The sequence below is a fragment of the Coloeus monedula genome (genome assembly GCF_965178545.1).
Source record: "Coloeus monedula genome assembly, chromosome: 19".
NCBI lineage: Eukaryota > Metazoa > Chordata > Aves > Passeriformes > Corvidae > Coloeus > Coloeus monedula.
In genome coordinates, this window is record NC_138799.1 from 8602113 (window position 1) to 8620349 (window position 18237).

The 18237-nt window shown below is 41.4% G+C and overlaps 1 protein-coding gene across 6 annotated transcripts in view; it reads right to left on the reverse strand.

Annotated features, from left to right (window-relative positions):
- Positions 1 to 3759: 3759 nt before the first annotated feature.
- Positions 3760 to 18237, reverse strand: part of PECAM1 (platelet and endothelial cell adhesion molecule 1) — a 31765-nt gene continuing 17287 nt past the window's right edge. For 2 of the 6 annotated variants that reach the window (XM_082294216.1, XM_082294214.1), the window contains 3 exons: positions 16892 to 16948; positions 10074 to 10096; positions 3760 to 5317 (listed from right to left, as the gene is read on the reverse strand). In XM_082294216.1, the coding sequence (XP_082150342.1) occupies positions 5288 to 5317; positions 10074 to 10096; positions 16892 to 16948 (110 nt within the window). In that variant the 3' untranslated portion in view covers positions 3760 to 5287. The remainder of the gene's footprint in view (positions 5318 to 10073; positions 10097 to 16891; positions 16949 to 18237) is intronic. The other 4 variants (XM_082294218.1, XM_082294215.1, XM_082294219.1 and 1 more) reach the window with 2 other exon arrangements.

Here is an 18237-nt window from a genome sequence, read left to right on the forward strand (position 1 = left end):
TATTATCAAGCAGGGATGCCAAGTTCACCCCTTCCAGGAATACCATGATTCAGCCCACTTAAGACAAAGGTCTCATCTTTTCCCCATCTTTGTCAGCTTCTCTGTCCCCTCTGCTCCCGGGGACAGACCAGCAGCCCTCTTTATTACTGCCTTGGATGCACTTGTCCCCACACAAGGCAGAGAGTTTCCTAAGCTGGTTAGAGCTTGAACCACTCCAGAAGGGTCCCACTGTGAGACAGGCTGGGAGGGTGGTCAGAGCCCCAGGGAGCTCGTGAGTTTGGCTCACGTTAATTCCATGAGGACAGCACTCACTCAGAGCTCTGAGCAGCACAAGTTCTCAGGAAAGACTCTTCTGCCCTTGTAGTGCTGTCTCATTGATTTGCAAAGTGAAACTGTGTCAGTCACACTGGAGACTTGGCTCTGCCTCTAGTTAAAAAATGAATAAACAACAAGGCAGTGCAGAGGATTTAAAGACAAGCTCTCCCTATGCAGAGCTGACTGCTTTGTGGAAACAGGTGATTTCAGCAGTCAGAGCTCCTCTGCAAGGACTCAACAGGGCTTGGATTATGCCAGCCAAATAACAGTGTAAGAGGATGTTCTCTTTTGAAGCACACATTCCCAGGCTGGTGCATCACACGGGCCTCTTGGTGCCTCAGGACTCCACATCCCCATCCAGGACCGATACAATGGGAGCAGCAGAAATGAACCTGGATCAGTGGTGCCATTACCTGCAACAGGGCTTTTTGTTAACAGATATATTTTCTGCTTCTCCTAGTGGGCACCTGACAATGATAAACACAGGAATGTTTGGGACAAGCCACCTCCACAGTGCTGATTCTGTCACAGCACATTTCCCAGAGCATCACCAACACAATGAAGTGGAGCTGTTAAGGTGGCTGACTGGACTGATGGGTTGTTTCTTCCCAAACCTTCCACAGTCTGGCGGATTTTTCTCGACCAGGCCTGCTCACTCCCCTCTTTCATCTTCTTTTAACTTTCTTTCTTCACTGTAATGAGCCTTCATTCCAAGATCTCCTTTGATCTCCTGAGTAAAACATTAAAACAAAAAGACAACTACAGAAAAATCAGGGCAGTAACCAGAGGACAATGAACTGTCAGACTGGTCACTTCTGGTTTTCGTTCAGTGAAAAAATTGTTACATTTTTTGTCATTGCCCCAAAGAAGACCCTCATTTCATCTCACACTTTCAGGATTACACAGAAATATATTGCTAGTCTATTCATTCCAGAGGCAGAATCCATCTTTACTATGACTAACAGTTTAGTTGTGGAATTTCTCTTCAAACAATACCTGTCAGATCTAATTCCCCTTAACCAAGAGAATGTGGTCCAAACACTGTGAGGTCCATTTCTAATGATCACCATTAGAGCTTTACACACAGTCCAGATCCAGGTTGACAGGGGCAGTGCCTGAGAGCCTTTGCAGTGTCTGCTTTGTCCTTTGCTGCTTTGTGCTCAATCTTTCATTTCAGCTTCATGCTGTTACTCTGTCATCAGACTTTGCAGTGACTCTCTTCCCAAGGAAACGGTGATTTCTTTTGCTATTACATTTAAAATTTAACTACAGTGTTTATTTCCTGCAATGGTGAGGTTTTTTTCAGCCTTCCCACTCAGCATGTTTGTGGCTGGTGAGAAAATAAATTACCTGTATAAATATAAATGCTCACATTTAGCTGAAACCTCCCATGCAAGCTACATTCTCATGACTGCTCAACTCTCTAATGGGAGCACTTGTGATTTAGAGTGGAACATTTCAAAGCATGAAGGCAATAAGCCCCACTTTTTATGATTCTTTAGACATGTCAGATTGCTTATTACCTCCCAAATAACCGCAGAAGTGATGTTTATTCTGCTTTCACCTATTCAGAAAGGCCTTGAAATTCTAACCAACAAAATGTCCTAGATTTTACATCTGTACTGATAATTTATTGATTTCAGTTTGATTTCTAGTTTAATTGATGGGGTTCTTTTTTCTATTTGATACCTCTGTTTTTCTCAAATTCTGTTTCTTTTCCCTGTGCCTACGCTCTCCCTTGCACTAGATGGGCTGTACTCAGTCTGACAGCATCATCTCCCCTGTCCCCAAAAGCTGGGGCTCAAGAGAGTTCAATGATGAACTGCAGCACGAAGAACTTGAAGGGAACCAAGCTTACAAATCAGCAGGTGGAACAACACCGCAGAAAAGTAAATGAATGCTGAGGTTTATTAACTGCTCAAAGCAGTGCCCCAGCATTAACAAAGAATTCACTACCCTGTGGGAGAGAGGAAGAAGCCATGGTGGGCAAGTTTACGCTGCATTTAGGACACTGTTCTTTAAGAGTGGCGGAGGTCGGGAAGAGGCGGGCGAGCGCCGCAGGAACAACAAATTCCCCCGGCTCAATTTATTGTTCGGTGTGACAGAGTCGGGCCGGGACCCAACCCGGCGCTGTCCCCCTGCAGTGCCCCCGGAGGCCACCAGGAGTCAGCCCCGGACCGGCCGCAGCTCCGGGACTCCGCGGGCGGCACCGGCCCCGCCCGGCCCCGCGGATCCGCCGCGGAACGCGCACGGAAACCCGCGTTACACCGGCAAACATGCGGTGCCGCTTGGCTGGGAAGGAAAGAGGAAAATAACAGTGAAGAGGAGGAGGGGACTTGATTCAAGCATTTCTGTGTGTCACCCCTAAAGCCTCTGCTCGGCAATAGGAGAAATATTCCAAAGTTACCCCCAACTGGGGGTGGGTACGGCTCCTCCCGAACATGCTGAGTGGAAGCAGGATGCAGGGGAACTGCTCGCATAGGGAATGCCACAAGGGACTTGGGCATGTGCCATCCCAATGGAATTTCCCCAACAAGGAATGCCACAAGAGACCTGGGCTTTTGACATCCCGATGGAACTGCCTGGACAAGGCCTGGCAAAAGGGACCTGGGTATGTGACATCCCTTTAAGTAAATATTTACCAACACACCTCATTTTCTATTTGCTGAGCTCAACCTAGTGACAACACAGAAATCTCATTTTTTGTTGTTTTTTTTTCAATAATGTATTGCTTGAGCTCCAATCTGAGCTTTGATTTGTTCAGTAACAGATTCAAGACTTATTTCCCAAATATTTCCAGTGGGATAATGAGGCTTGTTTGGCACATGCTCATATCAGGCCTTCTTGTGTAGCTGTTTACTCATGGGCCCATTTACCTTGTCTTCACTGGCAACATCTGCTGATCTATTGTCCCATATTCTGAAATACTTTCCTTATCTGCAAGACAAAACAGAAGGGCTCAAAGTAGTGCACAGCACTCTGAGAAATGGACAGTTCACATGTTTCAGTAGGGCAAACAACTTGTGTTAGACTAATTCCAAAATAATTTAGGATTATTCCAGACAAGAGATAAGCTGAAAGAGAGCAACAAACTCTTCCACTGCTGCTCCATCATGCCCAGATGATAACTGAAGACTTCCCAAGTCCCAGTTTTTTCCCAAGCTTTGCCAAAAACTAAGAAGGGTTTGTGGAGGAACTTTTACCTTTGTAATTTAGTAAAAGACTTATGTGAATGCAAGCACTCCCCCACTCACTTCTTAAAGCAATTTAGTGCATCTACCTGCTGTTAAATGGGTTCATGACTCCAGATCTAAGTGCCTGGAATCTGTTGCAGAAAGGTCATCTCCCAAATTCAAATCCATATGATGGATCTGTGGCTCATCACAAATAAAAAAACCTCACAGGCATTCATTGCAACATGAATGTGCAAAATCCAGTGCAAAGTTCAACTCAGAGTTTTCTTTATTAAAATACCTTTTCACATTCCTTATACTAATGCATTTGCATGGACACTCATGGGATGCTGAAAGAACATTTGTCAACAGAAGAGTGCTATGAAGTCAGTCAGTTGTGTGACAGGCTCATGATACAAACAACATTTGCACAGGGAACAATAAATTAGAGATATTAATCAGTAACTGGAGCTTGAAATTTTAAACATTTGGAATGGAGGATATAAACCCCTTTTGTGTTTCTTGCTGGTTTTGCACCTTTGATGCAATGCTTAAAGCAGTAATTATATATGTATATACAAACCCATGGCCTCTTTTTCACTATTTTCTAATTAAAATGAGAACCTTCTTACCCGTAGCCCAGGTGTTGTAGGAATTTAATCTGCAGTAAGAAAAGGAGAGCAACTGCAGTGTCAAAGGCCAGCTGGTTAAGGGGTTGGGGACAGTATTTTTTCTCTTTTGTTTCGTGTTCTTTTTTTAAACTAATACAGCCAAGATAAACATGGGCTGCAGGATTAGATCTGTGTCCAAACTGGATCCATGTTAGTGGTTTATCATATTACAGAGAAAAAGGATAGGCATGGAATTCCATACTGGACAAACTGGGCACAAGTACAACTTCAGATCTCTCCTAAAATCAAAGGAGTAAGGATTGTATATAACAGGATTTTCAGGTACAAACTCATTGACCTGGGTATATTATATCCACTCAATGAAGACTTATCATAGAATCCAAAGTAACTGTGACAGACAATCATTTCTTGAAGAACCATCACATCACATTAACCAACAAGCATCAGAACTTTTAAAGGGGAAAAGCAATTTAGCGAAGAATAAAGACTGTTTGTGCCTCTGATAGAAGCACTTGGTAAAGTTTGAATTTCTGAACAGTCATTCAAGTTTTTAGGGAGCCCAGAGCTCACTCTTCCTTCAGGCCCTCCCTGCAGTGTCACATCCCTGTGGGTTATAACTGAGCTGGCTCCAAGCCTGGTAGCAGTCCAGCTGCTGCAGCACAGGGAGCTCAGCACAAGCTGCAAGATCATGTCAAGGTACATCCATGGCTGGCCAGGCTGTGCTGAGCTCTGTTCTGCCACAGTAGTGTCACTGATAACCAACTTAGCAAGTTTAAAGCAAGCTTAGATATTTCTATGTCCTACTGGTATCACCGTAGTTGCTGCATTGTAGAAATGTACTTCCTCAGATGTAGCTCCCCCTTTGTTTCCTTAGAGCATGATGAATTGGAGGCAAAAAAGGCAAAATCGGAGGCAAAAAAAGGAGAAATTGCAGATGAGAACCTGGGTCAGTGGTTTTAAGAGCCACTTTCCTATGAGAATTTTTATTCGTAATTTTTTTCCAATAAATGCTTTAGTAACATCTCTATTGTTCCTCCTAAGGAAATAAACTTTGAAAAGACGAGTCTGGCAAACTCGTAAGTAACTGCTGCAAAGCCTTTGAAACATTTGCAACGTCTTCCATCTTGGCTTGTTTTCTTCTCCCAGCTGATCTTTGAGGTGACTGTTCTAGGTAGCATCAGGATGCCCATATATTCTCTGTTGGCAAAAAGAGCAAAAGACAAAAACCCAAGGTGTGAGTGTAACTGTGCCCCTACCCTCTGTTCTGTAACACATTCCTTAGAACCCTCTACAGTGAGCTAATAAATACTCACTGTTCTCTGGGGAGATGTTAGTATTATCTTCATCAGATAGAAAAAGAAGTAAAACAGTGGGAGATCTAGAGTAACAATTACGAGCTAGACCACAAAACTGTTAATCACCAACATCTGTAAGTGGGTGCTTACTGATAAAAGTTGAATTTTTAAGGGAGCTGCTGGCACGTAACACATCTGGAAGTCAGATCCCTTATTTACTAGGAGATATTCATCTGCCACAGTCAGACCCCAGCTTCAGTTCCAGGAGAATGAAAACCTTTCCCTAAGGGCTGGGATCTCACAGGGAGCAATGCAGCATCTGACTTCTGGACACCATGTTCCTGCAAGAGCCGTGCCAGAGGTGATCTCCAGCACACAGCAGGGCCAGAATCCTGGCACTGGGAAGCACAGAAGGCAGATGGAGCAGTCCTCTACACCAGCCAATGGGAACAGGCAGAGAGAGATCCCAAACTTCATTGTTTTTACATTATGTGACAGAAAAAATTCTGCCCACTGGGGATTCACAACTGTCAAGTCTTTCCTGACATTGGTTGCCAAAGTCTCCCTCCAACAAATTTCTGCTCAGGGTACATGGTGGCCTCCAACCTAACAGTTTAATCTGTCAGCACTGAGGCGCCTAATTCCTTTTGTGGACTTACCCCCAAAGGATTTGCCCCATGAGTCAGAGGAATTCCTGCTTTATAATTGAGTGTTTATTTCAGAGTATCACCTTCTTTTTCATATCCTGACTGCCTGAAATCTCCCCTCCCCCCCAAATTTAAATGGACACATCCTTCATCTTCCTTTCCTGTCTGAAATTACTGTGCCATGTTACTGTGCACGGTTAAACACAGACCAGGTGCCCCTTTGGAGCTGGCAATGTGAATTCCTTTAATACTGAGAAAATACTTTTGGGATCACTTAAGTAAGATGAGAAAGTAGCTGAATAACACCTAGACATTCCTCCAAAGAGCTGTAAATTGTACAAGTTTCTGTCTCAGAGGGCACATGCTGAGGTTGGACAAATAGGCAGCTAAAAGTACATGATGTCCTCACGTACTGCCAGTCCTCCTGAACCCCTAGGACAGAACCAAACAAACAAATACACAGAGACATCTAGGAGGTAGCAGGAGAGGAGGAGATATGAAGTCAGAACGTGCTGAGGTAAATTTGACACAATACCAATTAGTGTTTGGCGAAGTGGCTATCTCATTGTCAAGATATTTCCTTCAATATGTTTTCAGAAACTGGAACCATTAAATAACTTAGAAAGATTGCCAGCTCTGATTTCAGGAAGGAAACCTCCTCCCAGTTCCTCTCTAAATAATTCATTTCTTTTGCAAATACTTCCTATGGATGGCATTTAAGATACAAATTTCTGAAACAGAGGAGATGGAGGGAAGCAACCCCTGACATAAAACTTAAGGTTCCTTTCTAAATGGCCTAAAAATCCAAGACATTCAGGTTCAAGGTACTCTGGACTGCAAATCAGTCACAACCTGTACTGCAGCTGGGCCTATAACTATATAAATAGTTTGAGTAATTCAAATTTTGACTGATAATTTTTCTAATGCACCACCTTTCTTGACATAATGCAAACACTTTCAATACACCTCTGTCAGTACACAGTGTTTACTAAAAGCCTGAACTCAATTTTGTGATGGTCTCTCGGTGAAGAAGAAGCAAAGTTCCTAAATTTCCCTGCTGGATTATATTTATTCTGAGAGAAGCTATGTAGGGGCAAATGCACAAAAGCAGGACTAGCAACCATTAAAATTATTTGCTACATCTTCCTTCTCCACAGTGCAGTTTTCTGTTCTGCCTGTGACGTCTGGAAGAGCAATGCAGAACTGAGTGTTAACAGGCTTTATGTGAGTGGTGGGACCCGTGTTATTGGAATTTAGGGAGTTGAAACGACATTGGGATCTGATGAGTCTCCACCACATTACTGAAATAAAAAGGCTGCATATCCTCCCTGAAAACAGAGCTTTTAGCAAAACACTCCTCTGCTGCGGTCCTTTGTCTCACACGTCTTGAACATCTATTACTTCCTAAGCAGAGTCGAATTCTACAAGTTTTTTGACAGGCCACTCCAGCTAAGTGATCCATCTGGCATTCTATGTGATTTAGATGCCAGCTGACAAGCCGGACTCCTGAAGGTCCCCTTCCACTCACAAAGTAAGGGAGCAGCAGATCAAATGCAACTTCACCTCTGAGCCAAGCACTTAATTTGGATATCAAGAAGCAGAACAGCTGAGGAGGAAGTTTAAGCCACTTGATCACTTTATAAGGAGCATTTTCCTTTTTAAGAGTAGGATCAACAACTCCTCATTTGGACCAAACATCTGAGATACATCACAGTTAAGCATGTGTGAAAACGAGCTACTGAAAAAAACCAGTTGCGAGAAAATGATGATAAAAAGCACCTTAGTAGCGCCCTGCCTCTTCTGTGCTCATCTGTGTGGCCTGTAAAGTGTTGAGAGGCAAATAGAGGGAATGGAAAATCTATAAAGAAATTCATCTGTCCAGTCCAATTTTAGGTCACTTATTTGGAGAGTTCAAAAGAGGGATGGTGCTGCTTTTTGTCACGGGCTTCATTGGGAACAGAAGTGGGAATTTAAGAAGCAGAAGACAAGGCTCTGTTCTTTTGCTATGTCCTTTAAAGCACTAATAATTTGAAAAAGGGAATAGTTACTATGTTAATATATGAACAGTATACCTAAGGAGGGGACAATGTCTGAGACATGAACTGAATAAAGCAACTTCTAGGAAAACTCAAGCAAGATGTGCAAGTGTTGTAAAACTGACTTTTCTCTGGGATGTTTCTGAAAATGAGATTAGTTTTACAGAATAACAAGTTTTATTACCCTTCTACTGTTAACATGAGAGTAATAAAAGAAACACAAAAAAAACACTGCCCTCAGCTGACACTTTTTTCCCTTGGGTCTGACATTACTTCATAGATGTCTGGTTTAGCAAACTTTAATAGCCCAATTAATTATGAAAGTGATTCACATAGGGTGGTCAGTGTACTGACTTTCTATAATACTTCCATGGAGAGCTATTTTACTCACTTTTGGCCACAGGAAAACAAAAAAAAATCTTCATGTCCATTAGAAATTATGTAGGCTCTGGATAAAAGAAGACAAAACCTCCTCCCTGAGCTTACACCTCATGTCTGTCACAGCCACCCTTGACCATTTTTTCTTTTGTGTCGGACAGGGACAAATTTTCTTCTGCCTAACTCTCCAAGATATGCCTGGCATAACCCAGGGAAGGCTTCAGCTCAACATATTTTTAGATAACTGAGAGCAAAGAATAAAAACAAACCTTTAAACTAAGAGAGACAATGACACTATAAACCCTCCTGGCCTGTGTTAATATGAGTCTGTTTATTGTAACACAATCCGTGACCTTCAGTGCACTGCCAGTGTCCGTAAATAATACAATGGGCTGCCTGTGTATCCCATGGGGATGGGAGTGCTGATGGAGCCTTTCAAAACTCAAATGGATGCCATAAGCTGACGTAGACTGTGCTATTGTGATTCTTATTTATGAGTCTCTCCTTTTTTTCTTTTTAAGTACAAGCTCCGAAGCCACAAAGTGGGTGGCAGAAAAAACAACTATCTGCTTAGTCTGAGTTGGATTTGATAGCTTATCTAACATTCATAAAAGTACTCCTGAAATGTGAGTTCCCTGCCTCTCAGATCTCCTGAGAGCAGAGTAACAGCTCATTCAACATATTTCTTCTATTTAAAAAAATTGCATATTTTGTCACTGGTTTCTTAGCACTGAGAAGCTGTTCACCACCTACAGAACCTTCACAAAACTCCACATTTTTTAGCTGAGATCCTCCGTATACAGATGGTACCATTCCCACTTCTTGGTTAGAACAATGTAGCTGTGACCCAGCAATGACCAGCTTTGTACACTGCAATAAAAACTGTTTGCCTTCAAAATTTCTTACAAGGTCTCAGTTTAGTGCCAGCCCTTGGAGTCATCCCACCTGCTCTACCAGTCGATGAACACAAACCCAGGAGGAAACAGTCACAGACAGTGAATAAAAGGGACTCATTGAACTTTGGGCTGATCACCATTCCTGCTTGGTTCAACTGCTCACACCTTAGGAAGGAGCTCACCTCTCTGGTCATTTCAGTCACAGGGTGTGTGTGTGAACAGACACATCCCAAGCAGATTCACTGGCACTGAACAGCCTGGAGACTGACACATGGGACTCGAACAGCAGCTCTGTCCCCAGTGATACATTTACCAGTTTAGCAGTTTTCCTGTGCAAATCTCCAGTGCCTCAGGTCTATCAGGAACAGCAGCCATCCCTCATCTTGTGCCATCCTGCCAGCATTTTTGGCACAGATCCAAAGCTGTTCAGGTGCTCAACATGAATAATGAGCAGATCATCATTTCTGCACCAGCACCACCAAACTCCAGCCCCTTCCACAGACTTCTAAAACTGACCATTCCATAAATACAGGTTTGAAAGCCTGATTCATAAAAATACTTACAAAGGGACTATCCCATATCTGTCCTGCAAAGGTCCTGAGCAACAAATAAACCATATCAGCACTTGAACACCATCTCACCAGATACACAATCATCTCAACTCATGTCACTATCTTTAACTGCATAAAATGTATACTTACAGAATGCCTGTTTTCCATAGAATCTGCAAAATAAAATACAATGTATAAATTATGAAGTGGCACCTTGCAGAGTGACCAGTTTTATGTTCCAGAAAATACAGGTTTAGGCATTTCAGCCTTTTTGTTCACTTTGCAATGATGTAAAATTCCTACCTACATCTAAGGTTAAAGCTCTGGATTTTAAGGAGTATCCAAGTTCTAGTTTAATCCAAGTACAGGGGTGAGACCAGACATTTCAAAGACCACACTGAACAGGACCTGTTTGGCAGCTTTCCTGATCATGGGTTAGAGCAGAAGTCTCTACTGAGGGCACAGTCTGTTACTGGACAAAAGAGAGTCTTCCTTTTAGAGGCAAGTTCTCATCAGCATTTTACTTCCTAATCCAGTTCCTTGCCAGGAAAATAATGTATTGCAGAAATCCAGTAGAGGATACAATTTTCAGTGCTCAATAACCTCTTGCAAAGACACCTGACATTTTATTAAAAAAAAGTTGCTTGTTCCCAATGAAAAACCTGAGGGCCAGCAAGCTCTTTCTTTTTAGGGTCAGTGAACTTTCAAATTGGATCATAGGCTTTTTTCAAAAAAAGTGGATTTAGCTATTCAGAAATGTCACAGAATACATTCAAATACCAAAACATAAATATTTCTTTCCCCTCTGAAAGTAACTCCAGTTTTAGGTGGGCACTTCAAGTCTTGTTAAAAGTGTTTGTCTGTATGTTCTGTTGAGATATTTCACATGTGACAAAAGTAACTGCTGAATCTTGAAGGGCATTTTCTTGGAAAGTGTATCAGATTCACTGGAGAGAGGCTGTGTGAAGGAAATTCATCTTATGTTCAAAACAAAGGGGTTGGATTGGGGGGGGTTAATCTTCCCAGTATTTTTTTTATAAATGGGGGTTAGTTTCTGAATCTATGTTTTTTCTAATTATGTATTTTTTAAATAGCAAAATAAAAAATCATCTTCCATAGGCAGAACACACGTAAATTTTGAAAAGTTCCTGAAATCACTAAATGAAGGATATTATGCAGAGTACTACTACCATTATTAGACCCTAATAAAAGTCTTTTAGAAACTCCCTTGTCAGCCAGCAGAAGTAACAAGGAAACTGAACACAGGTGAAGGTCTCTGGCACAGTACATTCTGAATATTCTACCCAGAACTTTTAGCCTAAGCAAAGGATTAAAAACTGAGGTGACTACAGCACTTGACACTAGTGCATGAACTCAATTTCAGTTTAAAATTGATCTCAGTGTTTGGCAAGATTGATCCACATGTTTAGACATTAGGAAACAAAATAAGAAGTTACATGGAACACATACAAAAGCTTTTTTGTGTCCTGAAAGCCAACAGAATTGAACAAAACCACTGCTGACCCAGTGCGACATCAAAGCTTGGCTTTAAGTGGACAAAACCAGACGTAAGGCTTATGAAGTGAGGCATTAACAAGCTGTCGTTTAGTCTCTGTCACAATGTATTGTTCTCGGAGGAAGGAGGAAATGAGAAATTTTGTGTAAATTCCAGACTTCAAACAACGGGATGTTGGCTACCCAAAGCTCCGAGGTCACAGTGACAGCTTATCCCATCTCCTTGTTACCTGTCACCCACATCCAGAGCAGTGGGGGTTTCTAGCTGAGTGTCACAGCTCTGCCAGGAAATGTCACACTGTGTCCTGGGTAGTGCTGCTGCAAGGCAGGGTGATTTTTACCCGGTACCACTCAGGGGAGCCAGCAGGTAGCCACTAATAAAAAGCACAATGATACAGTGCTTTTGCTGATTCTTTGTTATGTCATCTTTGTTATGTCAATCTTTTCACAATCTTTTTATTTCATTCTTGTTAAAAAAAAAAAAAGAGGTGGTTTTACTTTTTTCCTGGTTTTACTGAAGAACAGAGAGGTTTTTCATAATACCTGGCTTTCTCTTACTGCCAAAAATGCAGAAATGAGAAATGTTGGATTCTAGACACACAGAAGAATTGGTCAAGCTTCTGTAGCAGGGCAAAAAACAAGCTCCATGTTTTGTAAAAGGAATCAGAGCTGAAGGTCTGATACTGGTGATTTCTAAAATATTCTCAAGTCTAAAAAAGTAGGTGGTTTTATGATCTTGTGATGGATCTAAACTCTTGCTATTGCTTCCAGTTGATGGGATTTTAAATTCAAAGAACACATTTTTACAAAGGAGTACATATAGCAGGAACTTAAGAAATCCCCACCTGCTCTACCATTTCTTGTTGCTAGAGGTTACGGAGAGGAGAAAATGTGCCAAAATAGCTGCAATTGTCAACCCACCTCCAACCCACCTCCAGCCCTGGTGAAAGCCAATATGTCAGAATGAACCGAAGGTGCTGAACTGCAGACACACACAACATTCTGCCAAGCCCTTTACTGGATGGAGCCATAGCTTCCATCAGGGAATCTTGGCAGGCAGCTTGGGAACAGCTCTGACATGGGGCATGCACGTAATCCAGCTCTGTATCAAAGGTTCAAGCAAAAATCTCCCTGCATATTTGTGCCTTACTGAAACCATTTGGCACTGCCTGATCTTTAGCTGAAGCTATTGTAAGCATCTGGCTCTGGAATCAATGTCTCACAGATCCAGGCTTTAGTCTAGAATATGTCTAGAAACCTAAAGATCCAAAGAGTTTTTATATTGGAGAGGGGACAAGTTATTTGCATGGGTTTGGACTGCTTGCAACTGTCATGTGCTCATAATACCTGAGTTCTGAACAACACAAGGAATCCCCAGACCCTGTGAGTTCTTTCTATGCTGGAAAAGGATTCAGTGGGAAATTCTGGCTAAGATGTAGGTGTTAAGCCTGAGGCTCAGTAGCAGGAAAGTATTTGAGCAGATATCCTGATTGCTAGAGCTGATTTCAAATAGGTTTGTTCCAAACCTCTGAATGCAACGGGGATTTCTCATGCCTCTTTCCACTGGGATATATTTATTTTTCCATAGTACACTGTTGGTTGCTGTAGGACTCTTAGAATTTCCTGTCTCACTACTGCAATTGCTTCCAAGTGACCAATTCATTTTTCCAGACTTAGCAGCATAAAGGCTGGCTCTGCATTTTGTTTGCTGGATTTCCAGTTTCCTAATAAGAAATTGGGAATTGTTATCTTGCAATGACAATGAGCTCAGTCCAGTGCACATAAGATCAGTGCAGAGACTGTCACTGGCTTCTGTGAGCTTTGGGTCTGACACACAGCAAAGACAGAGTTCATTGAAGGACCAAGAATGTACCAGTAACATCATCTTCAACAGGAAGTGTCCTGGAAAAACATAAGGAAATCCGTGAGCTGGAGTTGGTTCTAGTTCTTCTCAGCAACACGAACAGGACTGTGCTACCCCGAGAACTGGGAGCAATGCTGAGGAAAGGGCTGGAGCTGAGATAAAGAACCAGCATGGAGATACTTGGGCTTCCTGCCCCTACTGCCTCTTGGGAAGATGAAAGGTGTGATGGAAATAAATCATGCCTGAACGAGCCTCCACCCAGGCAGCTAAACTCATGTGTGACACATCCTGACCCTCCCTCAGGAAGAGCTGCCAGCCTGGACTGCTGGACTCAGCACAGGCAAGGGAGGCAGCAGGGCCACAGCCATTTTATCACTCTTGGCAGTCTGTTGATTTAGAAAATTGCCTGTTTTGCTGAAGTTTTGGACTATAGCACTTCTTTCTGAACAAAAAGCAGCAACTTTGGGACTGGGCTGGATATTCCTGACTCACAATATACTTTGGCCTTTTCACAGAGCAACCAGAGAAAGCAGAACTTTAAGGAAATTAGTTCATCCTGGTAAGCCTGAAGGACTTTTAGACAAAGGTGTTACTGACCTGAGTGGCACTAACTATGACCATCCCCCAAATTGCCATTTGGATGTAAGGTCTGATTTAATGCTGAGGCTTGAAATTTTTTGGTATTTTATGTAAAATACTAAAGTAACAGCCCATTGCTCTAGAAAAGGCTTTAAAACAATACCTGGGTGAACATCCTGAATACTAAATATGTTTCTGAATTAAACTAACCTTTCAGTAACAATGTAAGGACAACTTCTTCTCTCAGAGTTGCTTGCAGAGACAAAGTGATCAGCATCCTCCTTAAACTCTCATTACAGCAGAGGAAATCCAGCATCCAAGCAGAGACTGACATTATTTGACTTTCAATCCAAATATACCTGACTAGACTGGAATTTCACAAATCACCTGCTTTTCCCACTGTAAATGAGTTAACTGTAATTAACCACATGCAAGTCTTCTGGGATTTGAAATGTGCATTTCACAGTTTTTTCTGTCCATCTTTAATGTAAAACCAGCTCCTGAGTCATGGCACTGAGAACGAGGAAAACAGCACAGCAGGGAGGATGGGGAGTCTTATCCACAGTGTGGTGGAGGCACTCAAATGGTAAGAACAGGAGATAACAGCCAGCACCAGGAAAATAAAAAGAAAAGGAATAATGACAGATGCTCAGCACTCTGCCAAAGGCCTGGGGCTTGGTAAAGCTCAACTATTATCGGCACTATGGATTCATAGTGCAGATTTTGGATAAGGACAAGCAGTAGCTATAGAACTCAAAATACAAAAGTTGGTTACTGCTATGGCATCTGCCTTTCTGGGGATAGCAGTGAGAGTTGTCAGAAAAAATGAAGAGGAAAAATGTTTTAGCTCAGTCACAAAGAATTGCATCAGACAGTTCTGACAGTACTGACAGTTCTGCAGCTTCCTCTCTAGTGCACACAATTTCTGGAATGCACAGACAACCCCTTCATATGACAAAATTTCTTATGAAGCACTCAATTCTAATTAAACAACAATAGTTACCTACAAAAAAAAAAAAAAAAAAGTTACATAGGTCTTAGGGGTTAAATCTGTCAAACTGTGTAGCTGACACCACATGTGATTTCCCCAAGGACACGTTTGTCTGAATCATTGCCTTCCTGAAGTAGGTTGTGCTCCTGGGCTTTTGCTCAAAAATCTCAAAGAACAGAATGGTAAATCAACTTCTGCACCCACTAGTCATGTTCAACATCTTTCACAATTGGCATCATTTAATACACTTATATTAATATATATTAAAGTAGATAATTTCATAGGGATCCTCCACTGCATTTACACTTTGCCACCTCACAATCACACAGCCTATTAAAAAATCAAAGGTGGTGTTACATTAACTGTAATGTAGCACTGCATTGCTGGGTGATGCACTGCTTATCTAATTGAAACACTTTTCCTGTGTATCAGTCAGGAAAAACAGACGTGATTGAAACAATAAACTCGTACTATGTTCCCAAGAATAACTGAAATGGTAGAATGTTATGCATAAAAGAGCAGGTGGACTGCAAGATTAAGGGGTGTTTGCAGATCATCTGGCCAATTCAGCTCAGTCTTTCAATCATATCCCATTTTACTGCAGTTCCCACTTTATGGTATTACAGCCTTTTAAGCGCTCTTTGAATTTCAGCTCTGTTGTACCAACCTGGAGTTTACATCCTTCTGGTATATAACACATTCAGTTGTGCCAAAACCAGGGCTGGTGGATGGTGTGATAGTCACCCTCACACCTGGGCAGAGCAGGTGAGGGTTTTGCAGCAGCTTCTGCAGCTTTTTATAGGTCCAGTTCACACTCACCAGAGAACATTTCAGAGCATTTGTAGCCTTGGGGTTCAGCCCTAAAATAAACTATGTTTTTTCTCATGGTGGTCCTGCATGAAGCGCCTGGCCACACTCTTAAGTATGAAAGATATTCTGATTTTCACTGCAAGGCTGTGGAAAATGAGTACAGCACACAGGCACAGGCACCAAGGATTCCAAAATTCCTTTGCCACTGTTGTCACTCTCTAAACACATTGCCTTAAACAGATGACCTAATCTCTCTGTTTATTCAGCTGTAAAAAGGAGATAAAAATTGTCATGTAAGTCCTCACAAGGGAAAATTAAGTAATGTTTTCTAAAGTACGTGGAGACCCTCACATAAAAGATTCCCTAGAGAAAGAATATTGTGTCAGAGGTGGGAAGTGCCTTATAAAATAGAAAAAATAGAAAATTAAAGCACAACAATCAAAAATTAAAAATGGCACACAACAAAGCCTGAATGAGGACAAAATGTTAACTGTTTGCAGCCCTAATCTTTACAAATCTAGACTTCCTAACACAAAAAGAGGAGAGGAAATCCTTTTCAATTTATACTTAGACAAAGTATGATGAAATAACCTCCTTTTAAGTCACTGTTTCTGAACTTACTAGTGCCAGAACATTTACAGACAGTAACTGCCAGCAAGCTGCTACTGCCCACACATGTCTGTGTTAGAGCTGGTGAAATGACCATATTGCTTTAAAGGCTTTTAGAGTCTGTTGTTGGAGGCTTTATAGATATTTGCTGGAGTTACATCCAAAGCCAATGGAATATTTTATAGCCTGGGACAAACATGCTCAATTAAGAGACAAATGTTTCTCCTGAGCAGTTTCAGGTAACAGGATGTAGAATCCTGATCCCTAACAGGGCATGTTCAGCTCTAGATTCAGATCCAGATATGGCCCAACTACTCAGTAGATACAGCACAAATGGGCTGATGAAGAAGTCGTTACAAATATTAATAGCACTGATTTATGAGGAACCATGAAGGTGTCATACAATTTATCAACTCCTGGGATTTTGTAGCTGCACTTTGGTATGTTCCCATGTGACTTGCAGCTCCTCTTTTTTATGGCACTTATCTTCTAAATACTCAGTCTAAGTATTATCTTGTAAAATATTCAGTTACAAATTTATCCCTAACCTCTACACAAACGTTTCCTTTAAGTGTTTAATTTTTTCACTAGCTTACTTACCATTATTAGTTTTTCTGATTTCACTATAAACTGTTTCAGTCCCCTTCTGTTCAGGAGCTGGAAAATGTATTGGCACAAAATCAATTTATTTTCTTTTTTTTGTTGTTGTTTGTTTGTTTTGTTTTTTGTTTGCCTTATGAAAAGCTCCTTAAACAAACAGAACACACTGTTTTACTTTCAGAGGAAGTAGCTACATAAGCAGCAATGAGCCTGTGGAATCTGTGTGAAAAAGCAAGTACAACGCCCTCCCCAAACCCAGCCTGTAAGGGTCTGAGAGAAAGGTATCTTCTTCTATATAAAAATGATGATGAAAATCTGCTTCCCTTTCTAAATTTGACTTCAACATTCTAATAATCTTCTTCTAAACTTGAATCAATGCTGCTTTAATTTCACAGAGACATCTACCACTAGAGAATAGTTTCTCTGGATCACTTTGAAGAGCTTCTTCAATCTCTTCTAAAGATTTACGGATCCTAGCCCTGAGGAGATCTATCACTTAGAAGACTAACTACAACCCCTTTTGGCAACTAGCCTGATTAAATGTCAAGGGCACAAAAAAAAAATTTAAATTGCTGTGCTTTGTGAAATGTCTCAGAAGAATACTTGCAGATTTCACACAGCACAGCTTCCATTTAGTGCTATCTGGGAAAGGTCTCCTTTTGGACAGAGCCTTGTCTAAAGGCCTGAAAATAGCAAGAATCATTTTCTCTGTGGTCAGCGTAAACTTCTGGCTAGTAGGAGATTACAACAATCTACTGGATTTATTGTATGGCTGTGGTTTAAAAATCCCTGGGCAATCAAAGTGCTCCAGAACTGTGCATTAAAAACCACTTTCTTCACTTGCTGTAAAGGCCTGTGCTGGCAGGGTCCAGGAGTTTGCTGTTCACGGATCTCAAAGCGCTTCAGAAACACTCATTCATTTCAGTTAAACTGAGTCTCTTAGAAAACCTCAGAATTCTACCAGTATCACCTCCAATTTCTGTGGACCTTCAACAAACCAAGTTAGATTTTTCTAGTTACAGTTAAATTTAAAAAAAGAATTAAATTGTTGTTTCCTCTCTCCAAAAAACTGGGAAGAAATTCACATTTCTGGATACAGAATCCTGTACTTTAGCTATTAAAAGCCCACAATATTTAAAGAATTCAGACATAATGATCTGCAGTCTCAGAGTTAGGACTCTTACGGTTCTGCACTGCCCTGAAGAACCCAAGTGTCTCTGGCACCATATTCTGATTTCCCAAAGCTAATTGCACTTGTTTTTTTAAATTCTGTTCAGCATCCTTTAAATGCTGCAAGCTAACACATCAGAGTAGAGTTGAAAAACTGCTATTAATTTAAACAATAG